Genomic DNA, 10,096 nt, shown 5'->3' with positions numbered 1-10,096 from the left:
AGTATTGGCACCACAGCCAGATGGCCTGATTCCTCGGGAGAAGAAATTTCAGGGCCAGAGAAACCTGCCTGCGCCTAAGGAAGCCCTGAGGGCCCCAGAGGAAAGGAGAAAAAAAGGCCACTCCCCACTGCAAATGGGCAGGACCAGAGACCTCTGCCCTGCCTGCAGAGGGAGCACCTGAGAGGGGTGGGGAGGGCCCAGCCCTCCCATGGGAATTCATGGCTAGAATCCCCACCTCGGAGCAGAAGCTTCCACAGTGAGGCAGCAGTGGAACAGGGACGTTCTCTAGTGGGAGCAGCCAGGAGCTTTGCCCTGCGCTGGGAGTCCAGACACTGGACTTCCAAACCGGTCCAGATGCTCATTCCCAACCCTCACCCCTTCCTGGGAGATGGTCACAGCAGGTTTGGTACAGTCCACTGGGTTCCCACAACCCCTCCTCCCCACTGGCTGGGCTCTGAGCTGGGAGAAGGGGCTTTCTCTAGGAAGGGAGATGGGCCAGGAGGAAGGTGGAGGTGCAGAAGATGAGGCTAGAGATGGAACAGTCATCTCCCCTGACAGCCCAGGCCTGGAGGGCAGGGCTTCTCTGCTTGGCCCAGCCAACAGGGCCCTGAGGCAGCCTAGTGGGAGGAGGCCAGCTACTGCTGGGTGGAGCCGAATCCTCATAAAGGGAGGGAGAGTTGTCCCGGGCTCAGCACGAGCTGCAGGGCCATGGTCAAGATGAGAGGTAAGTGGGGTCCCTCCTCTGGGTCTGAGACGGAAGTACCTGAGGAAGGAGGTGTTGGACAGTGAAACAGGGAGGGGAGCTAGACTGGGGAGTGGGGATGAGCCAGGGGGTCGAGATGGGTCCAAGGGGGAGTCTGGGCATAGGGCCAGGCCAGGGGAAGGGAGGTGGGAACTGAGATGGGACAGGAGCTCGGTCAGGGGCTAGGGATACATCCAGGTGTTGAAAGTGAGTTGAGAGGATGGATACAGGTCTGGAGAGTGAGTCTGGGGGTTGGGCCCACTCAAGGGGAAGGTGATGGCACTGAGACAGAATGGTGGTAGCTCAGGGAGATGGGAAAACTTGTCAGGGGTGGAGAATGGGTTAGGGAGGTTGAAGTAGGCCTGGTGGGGGCTGTGGGGAGGCTCGACTGTCTGTTGCCTGAGGCATGGTTACCCCTCTCCTCTTTTCTGAGGAGTCACCCCTGCAGAAGGCTCTTCTGGCATTGGGAAAGGCCTGCCCTGGGAACCAGCTTGGTCCCTGCCCCTCCTCCGTGGGTGGTCCCTGAAGTTCCCTTTTCTTTTTAGAGCTTCGGTTGTCCTGCCTGTACAAAGACTGGACTAAGGGGGTTCTCACCTGCCAATAAACCTAGGGCTAATGCAAGGGGGCTCAGTGTGTCCCAGCTCCTGGCTGTTCCCCGTTAGAGCAGGTGACACCAAGGAAACCACACAGCCTCTCTCTCAGAGTTTCAGACTCTTAGGTGAATTTCTCTGTACATAAGCACTGTTCACTGTAGCAGTCACTCCGGGCTTATTGCATGTTATACATTAACTATGGTTTCCAGTCCTGACTGCACGTTAGAAACATGGAGCGTTTTGGAAAAATACTGTAAGGCTGTAGAAGAACAGGATTGCCAAGTTCCCGTGGGGCACTGTTAGTCACTGAGAAACTGGGCACCGCTTCCCCGCTTCCCCTCTTCCCTTCCCCAAAGAGAACTGTGCTACACACACACACATCCATCCTCTCACAAATGCACACAGCCCCGAAGAATACTGACACCCTCAGGCTCTGCCACCCAACCTCATGCACAAATGCACACACAGAATCAGACACAAGCAACTGAATTCTCTCTCAAACTCAAGCAAAGGCATAACTATCATCCTCTCTCCTCCAAACGCAGGCCAACACACACCCATTTCTACACTCCCTCCCGCTTTCCTGTACAGATTCATCCACACGTTTACTCAGGTACCTACACTCTCCCACAAACACATCCCCTTCACATAAAATCACAGACATCGCACGGTTATGCAGGGCAATAATCACACACTCACAATCACAGCACTTTTGCCATAGACAAGCTCACACACACACACACTCACCAAGAGAAGCAGGCGAATTTACACTCCAATACGAAGCTGCACACACTCTTGAGTTTCTAGTCACGTGCACACGTGTGACCTTGTAGTCCACGTTCACAATCACACAACTAACACCAGCACGTTCACACAAACATTCATACAACATAGACACAGACACAATCACAAACACACATTTACAGCCACACATTCGACAGACACTGCCTGATCTTACCACTCCCACTCATCCACGGGCAGGGTACAGAGCCCCAGAAAGGCAGCCCCCATTCCTCTCTCTGCCCCAGGAATCCTGATCTTGGGGCTCTTGTTGGCTACTCCCAGCTGCCTCGGCTACGATGAGGACTTGGTCAAGTGCTTCCAGGACCCCGAATATGAGTCTCTCCTGGTCACAGCCCAGGAGGGCCTCCACACCTCCCCGCTGCCCAAGCGTGTGGTGGTAGTGGGAGCTGGCATGTCAGGGCTAACGGCAGCCAAGGCCCTGCAGGACTCGGGCCACCAGGTGAGCAGGCCTTGGAGGGGCCACAATCATTCACCTCCAGTTTGCATCGTTGTGTGGAAAAAGAAAAGGAGTGGGGTTACAGCCAACACTTTGACAACTATGCATAACCCACCAGGTCTCTCAGACCTTAGGTATTGTTCCTCAGAAATCTGGGTTCTCCTGAGACTTAATTGTAACTTGTGTTCTTTTGGAAATAAAAGTAGAGAAAGGCTATGCTAACCAGAAGGGACCAAGAGGCGTTCTGACCCCTGTAACCCTGGAGCTCTTCTGCCTCGCTTACATTACTCAGGACCCTCTGGGAGGAACCCCCCTCTGCCCAGTTTGGTTATCCTGCACATTCAGGGACCTACTGCCGGGAATTCCAGAGTAGAGCCTGTGGCCAGTGGGGGTGGGAGTAGTGGGTGGGAGAAGTGAGAGCATGACCCTGGGAATGACAGCAGCCTCTCTGAACACCAGGTAACCATCCTGGAAGCCAGCGACCATGTCGGGGGTCGAGTGTTCACATTCAGGAATGAGGAAGAGGGCTGGTACTGTGAACTGGGGCCCATGCGAATCCCAAAGTCCCACAGGTAAGTCTCAGGAAAGGGATGGAGCAAAAGGCAAGGAGGAAGAATTAGGAGGAGGGCAGCCCTGCTGCCATCGTGTCAGAGCCCTTTCAGATTCACTGTCTCATGGGATTCAGTCCTGCAAGTCAGGACTAACACTGGTCCCCCACTTGACAGAGCCCAGGGTCATACAGAAAGTGGTAGATCCCAGACTAATAATGACAATAGTTACCATTAACTCATCAAATTGTTCTCTTTAAATATGGGCAGTTACTTACATGTCAATTATGCTACTTTAAGCTATAAAATAATTAATAATAATAACAGCTGCCGTTCAGTGAACACTCACTGTGTGCCCCACCCTGTGCTAAGTGCTATATGTGTATTATTTCATTTGATCCTTGCAACCCTATAATTTAATACTCTTATTTTTCCTATTTACAAATCAAGAAACTGGGTTCAGAGATACTGAGTGGCTCACCCAAGGTTCTCCTAGGAGAAAGTGGCAAAGCTCCTCAAAATCAAGGAGGCACTTGGCACCAGAACATATGCCCAATCCCTAAAGCAGAGCTCACTCCTGGAGGAGAACGCAGCCCCTGGTTCTGGGGCTTCCAAGACAAAAAGAGCCCTCACCTGGTGTCCTACATACCTCCAAAAATATGGCTTCTTTTTTGCCTTAAGTGGAAACTGAACCCGAGATTTCCCTCCAAACACCATCAAAAACAAAACCAAAATTTAACAGTACCAGCCCAAAGTAGGAGTCTTTAGATATGACCTCAAACTTACTTAGAACACCGTCTGAAACAAAATGTCTCTGTCTCTGTATCTGAGTTCTATATGTTCAGATTTCCTTAAGGGCCTTCATTCAGGGATGGGTGAACTCCCTACTCCCTGTCTCCCTCAGGGCAAAAACAGGAGGAAAAGAACTAATGCTAGAGTAAGAGGAGGCAAGGTTAGAGATGAGGAAGCAGTTAGTCTGAGCTCCTTGGGCACGTGAAGAAACTGGTTTTCCTGGAAATGGTTTTTATTGTGAGGTCAGCAGGAAGGAGGTGCCATTGGGATGGGTGCCATGTTATGCCTGTATCTGTTCCAGGTTGGTCCACACCTATGTCAGGAAGCTGGGCCTGAAGCTAAACAAGTTCTTCCAGTACGATGGCAACACCTGGTACCTCATCAACAGAAAACGCTATCGTACTAAGGAGGTGAAGGCCAACCCAGAGCTCCTAGGCTATTCCATGAACCCGAGAGAAAAGGGCAAGAATGCCATGAATCTCTTCTACCAGTCCATTGCCAAGGTGATTCCTGTCTCCCCCCTCCCCCGCCCCAGGGTTAGGAAAAAAACAGAGTCTGGCCAAAGGTCACCTAGCAAGTTAGCGGGTGGACCCAGGTCACCTGACTCCTACCTGGCACTCTTATGATTGGTCTGCCTTCCTTCTAACACCCCCTAAGAGTTTTGCCACCCCAACCCTAGTGTCCAGCCCCATCTCTTCTGTCCCTGTATGGTCCAATGGCCCATTGCTTGATTAGGCAGTGGAAGGAAAAGGAATCACCGGGTAATCCAATCCTTGGTAATGAATCAGTCCTCCTAGATTGCAGTGAATGTCTTTACCTTAAATTTTAGTCTCCAAAGGTCTTTAAATGAAGGAGAGATTTGGAAGTTAAGAGACAATTTAGGAGATCCTGGAAGCTCCCTCCCCCTGGTCCTTCCATCCGCTCCCTCTTTGTCCCCACCCTCTTCAAAGGAACATCCAGAGAACCCAGGAGTCCTGCCTCTGGCTCTATGACTTTAATCCAAAGCTGGTCCCCCTTCCTCTCCTCTGCAGCTCAGAATAAGTCTGAAAAAATTCAACTGCAGCCACCTGATGTCCTTTTATGATTCTTACTCCACCAAGGTGAGTGAGGCAACGAAGTCCCAGGATAGGGACGGAAGGGGGTCTGTGCTCAGCCTAGACCCCTGGGGTTGTCTCCTGCATGCCAGGACCCCCTCCTCCCAATGCCCACAGCTTCACCTCCCTAGAGCCCAGTCCCCCCTCCCCCACCCAACCTTGCCTACCCCAGACCCCTGCTGAGGCCCCTTCTTGCATACTGGGCCCTCTCTCTGGTGCTTCCACCTCCCCACAGGCTTACCTGCTGAAGAAAGGGCTGCTGAGCCGAGGCGCAGTAAGGATGATCGGGGATGTGATGAATGAGGACGCTGGATACTATAAGTCCCTCCTGGAGGCCCTTCGGACGGACATGGTCTTCACAAGTAATGAGTAAGGCTGATCTGGACCAGGACTCGAGTCGGCCTCTTCCTCCAATACTCAGAGCAGAGAAAGGGAACCTTGATTGTTGAGTAGTTACTGTGTGCCCGGTGCTGTGCTAAGCACTTTCCAAGGGTTATCACATTTAATGCTATGATCACCTGGAAGGTAGGCACTATAATTCAGAACCATGTTACCAGGGAGGGTGCTGGGGCTCAGAGAAGTTATGTAACTTACTTAAGTTCACACCACTTGGGCAAGGGCTGGAGCCAGAATCCTGAGGCTGGTCTGTGGGACTCCTCCTGGGATGCAAAATTGCGTGGTGGACTTTGGAGCTAGACTGCGCACGTCATCGTGGCAAAGTCCCTTTTTTCTGGTGTTCCTCTTCCAAGCTATAAACGTTAACAATAATCCCTCCCTCACAAAGACTAGTTAAGGTGAGGTATATGAAGTAACCAGCGCAGGCTGCAGGAGGCTAGTTTCCTCCTTTTTCACACTGGGATCGCTGCTGGCAACTCAGCAAACCGACCTTGCATCTCCTACACTCACCCTCTCCCCTCTCTTCACCCCTACAGCTTTTCCGAGATCACTGGAGGCTTTGACCAGCTCCCCAAAGCTCTCAACGCCAGCTTGAAGCCTGGCACCATCCTTCTGGGCTCCAAGGTAGAGACGGTAGTGAGGGATGGGCCTGAGGTCCGGATTTCCTACCGGGTGGGTGAATCCAACTCGACGCTGCCCACCCTCACCGCGGACTTTGTCATCATCTCCACCTCGGCCAAGGCCACGAGACTCATCACCTTTGAGCCCCCGCTCTCCCGGGACAAGATGGATGCGCTCCGCTCCGTGCATTATACCAGTGCCAGCAAGGTAGTTCTGGCCTGCAACGAGTCCTTCTGGGAGCGGGATGGCATCCGGGGTGGAGTTTCCATCACCGACCGGCCCTCGCGTTACATCTACTACCCCAGCCATAGCCTCCCCAGCGGCAAGGGGGTCCTGCTGGCCTCCTACACCGTGGACGACGACTCCCTCTTCTTCATACCCATGAAGAACGACCAGGTGGTGGATATCGTCCTGGAGGACCTGGCGGCTGTGCACCAGATCCCCAAGGAGGAGCTGCGGCGCATGTGCCCCTCTTCTGTGATCAAGCACTGGTCTCTGGACCCCCTCATCATGGGCGCCTTCACTGAGTTCACACCCTACCAATTTGTGGACTATTCGCAGCAGCTTTTCCAGCCGGAGGGCCGCATCCACTTTGCTGGCGAGCACACCTGCCTGCCCCACGCCTGGATAGACACTGCCATCAAGTCTGGCCTCCGAGCAGCCAGGAACATCCAGGCTGCCGTGGACAAAGAGGCCACGGGGAGACAGAAGACCTTCACCAACACTCAGAATCATTTCTAACCCGAAGAGAAATCCCGGAGGGGATCTGGAACGAATCAGGCTGCAAGGTGGGAGTTGGAGGCAGAGACCCTGGAGAGACGTGCCATTAGTCCCCCTGCCCACAAAGAGCCCGAAAATACCAGAGAACCCAGCTGGCAAGTTCACCCCCTTTCTGGCTTCTCACTCCTGCCAGCCCTTGAGAAGGATCAGCAGAGTCAGGGTATTTGGAGGGATAAGGAAAAAAACAAGGACAGACTGTGCTAGAATCAGCCTTTAGCTTGCATAATAGTAACAAGCAGAAAAGAAAGTTTTCAACAACACCCAAATTTCTGTCATCTACAACGAGAAGCCCCTAAAGGAACGGACAAACCCAAATCAGAGCAATGTTAAACCACAGATTGGCCACATGAACCCACAGCACAGCAAACCCCATCATTGCGTGCTTGAGCCAGGGGCCTCACATCTTGGCCCAGCTGAAGTCGAGGCGGATGGGAGAGAGGAGTTCTTTTCTGCCCTTTTTTGAGCCTGCAAGAGCAGGACTTGGCTTCCTAGATATCTCCTGGCCCATGGACTTTTCCTCTCTACCCTGATCTCTTCATCACCAACCAGAACTCACCGCCCTGCCCCTGCGTGTCCAGTCCACACATCCCCCTGGGAGGACACCAAGCTCATTCTACATGCTCCCTACCCACTCTGTTCCGCACTAACACCTGCCCTGTCCTTGCACGCCCAACTGAAATTATTCCCTCTCCCCAAATCCTTCCTTAATGGCCACACTCAGACCCCAGGGGTCTCTTTCCTTTGAACCACAACCCTTCTTACCTAGAGTCCCAAACATTTGAACTGTGGGTCTTCTTGTGCTGTTATATGTTATTTATCCAAGTAGACAAAAGGAAGAAGTAAATAAAGCAGTAAACCCTCTCGCTGTAGAACATTCCACCAGGAAGACTCTGGAGACCAGCATGATGAAACATGTAGTGTTATATCCTGAGACTGGCATATTTATAGGAGGAAGGGATAAAAAGAGAAAACATTTTCTTACTGCATTTGGTTTATTGTTAAAAGCCCAGCCTACTTAATTTTGGTTTTCTTTGCACCCCTATGTTAGTCAGGACTTTTTCCATTTCAGGTGCTGGAAATCAAACTCAAACTACCATTAAGGGAAAAGGAAATGCTTTGGCTCACATATCTGAAAAGTCCAGGGTGAAGCGCACTTCACTCAGACTGATTGGGTTCAGGAATTGATAAGGCATCATTAGAGTTCTCTCTCTTTCTACCTCTTGACACTGTTTTCCTAAATTAGCTTCTGTATTGAGTTGAATGATGTCCCCAAAAGTTCATATCCATCCAAAACCTGTGAAGGTGACCTTATTTGGAAATAGAGTCTTTGCAGATGTAATCAAGTTAAGATGAGATCATATTGGATTAGGGTGCGCCAGGAGGAGGCATGGAACAGACTCTCCCTCAGAGCCCCCAGAAGGAGTCAAATCTGCTGACACTTTGATTTTTGAACTTCTAGCCTCTGGTAACTGTGAGAAAATAAATTTCTGCTCTTTTAAGCCATCGAATTTTATAGTAATTTGTTACAGCAGTCCTAGGAAACTGTACACATGGTGAAACCCCTAGAACCCGGCTTCATCAAGGGAGAAGTCACTTTCCAAATTGTCTCCTAGACTGTTATATTTGGTAACCCCATTAGTGTCATGGCAAAGGCCATGCCTTCTTGAGGCTCTCAGAAGAGAGGAGGAATCCTGGCCAAGTGGAGTCCAGGCAGAAAAAGGAGCAGAGGCGGGACTGGGGGAGAGCAAGGTCCCGTAGGAAGAGCTCACCATGAACCCCCTTGGCTAAGAGGAGGACCCTGAAGAAACAAATCAGGGAGGAACACAGGGAAGAACAGGGAAGCAAAGAGCTCTTTGCTGACCTCTGACCGTTGGATATATAAATGAGGCCCCAGGGCCATGGAGTCAGCTGTGCAGAAAGGATGAAGTAGGGTGAGGGGGAATGGAGGGTGGAAGTCAGACTCAACCTGTGGTTTGGAGGTAAATTACTCAAGCATTTGGATGGGAGTATTAGGCAGAAGATGAAACGGTTCAGAGATACCTTTTTGTTGGAGAGCTGCCACACAAGGTTCTTAATTACAAAACCCAGAAACCAAATCTGAATGATTTAAGTCAAAGAGGAGAGGAGGAATACCAAGAAGCTCCTAAAATTGACAGAAAGGGAAGTGGGCAGATGTCAAAGGAGACCTGTGACCTGAGCCACAGCCAAGCTCCAGCCATAGGAGCAGCCTGACAGATGGCCATTGCGTGCTGGTGTGGCCATTGGGACCACCACCACTGGGCACACTCCTACTCTTCCAGAACTAGCTCTCAACTGCCCACTGCTTTTTCATTTCCCCTATATTCAAAATCCCAGATGGGAGCATCCAACTGGCTGAGCCTAGGTCAGTGCCCACTCCTTGGCTGCAGCATCAGGAAAAGCAAGTCATGAACAATACTCTAGATTTTGAAGTGGGAGGTGAACTGTTGCCTTCCATCAGACTTTACTGTGGTGGATTCCCCAGGCACAGGAAGAAGGTATTGATGCTGGCAACCATAAGGCAAAGTCAATGTAAGTCCCAAAGAGAAGGACAGGACACAGACCACCTCTGCCACATGAGCCACTGAACCTCTCTGAGTTTCAGTTCCTCAGCTGAACAATCAGGATAACACCCCACTCCTCCTTCATGGCTGAAGGGATTAGATATCCTGTACAAAGGGCACCTAAAGATTATACGCGCATAAAGCATGGAGGAAGTCTTTGCCCCCCACTGCTCAGAGAGAGGAATTATTCGCAGGTTAAAGATGAGGACACCAAAGCTCAGTGGGATCAAGTGACTTGCTGAAGCTTTGACAGCCAGGTGTTGGGAGAGAATTCACAGCCAGGGCTGCCTGATTCAGAAGTCTAGCTCTTTCCACAGTATGATGCTGCTAGTCTAGTTGGAGAGAGAAATGACTGGCCTGAAAGAGATGGGACAAAATTCAGACCAAGAAAACACTGAAGCAGGTGAGGTGGCAGGAGCTCTGTAAGGGCTGAGATATGCATGGGTGGTGCTGACCACCTGTCTGGGTAACACATTATCCCTATAATGCTACACTCCCTCATTTCCTTTCTACATGCTTTCTTGAGGGGGGACAGAAAAGAGTAGAGTTATGGCTCATAAAACCAGCAGCCTCTCTACAGATAGCTACTACAAATTTCAGTGAGCAGCCTCTTTTATCTTTCTGCATCAAAATCTGGGAGCACTCATAGAAGGGTGAGTGCACAGAACAGCCATATGTAACATATGCCTTAACAAAAGCGACAGTTGA

At 51.1% G+C, this 10,096-nt stretch overlaps 1 protein-coding gene across 1 annotated transcript; it reads left to right on the top strand.

Annotated features, from left to right (window-relative positions):
• Window positions 1-708: 708 nt before the first annotated feature.
• Window positions 709-6,907, top strand: LOC137210366 (L-amino-acid oxidase-like). Its single transcript, XM_067712173.1, has 7 exons — window positions 709-724; window positions 2,364-2,578; window positions 3,035-3,147; window positions 4,217-4,418; window positions 4,947-5,015; window positions 5,245-5,378; window positions 5,942-6,907. Exons 1-7 carry the CDS (start codon window positions 709-711, stop codon window positions 6,765-6,767), a joined length of 1,575 nt encoding a protein of 524 aa, XP_067568274.1. The 3' UTR covers window positions 6,768-6,907.
• The last annotated feature ends 3,189 nt before the right edge of the window (window positions 6,908-10,096 follow it).

The sequence above is a fragment of the Pseudorca crassidens genome, chromosome 2, assembly GCF_039906515.1.
Source record: "Pseudorca crassidens isolate mPseCra1 chromosome 2, mPseCra1.hap1, whole genome shotgun sequence".
NCBI classification, from domain to species: domain Eukaryota; kingdom Metazoa; phylum Chordata; class Mammalia; order Artiodactyla; family Delphinidae; genus Pseudorca; species Pseudorca crassidens.
This window is presented reverse-complemented; position numbering and strand designations above follow the sequence as displayed.

Coding starts and splice junctions, on each gene's coding strand:
- LOC137210366 (XM_067712173.1), top strand. Junction 2,579..3,034: donor TGCAGGACTCGGGCCACCAG/GTGAGCAGGCCT, acceptor TCTGAACACCAG/GTAACCATCCTGGAAGCCAG. Junction 5,016..5,244: donor ATGATTCTTACTCCACCAAG/GTGAGTGAGGCA, acceptor ACCTCCCCACAG/GCTTACCTGCTGAAGAAAGG.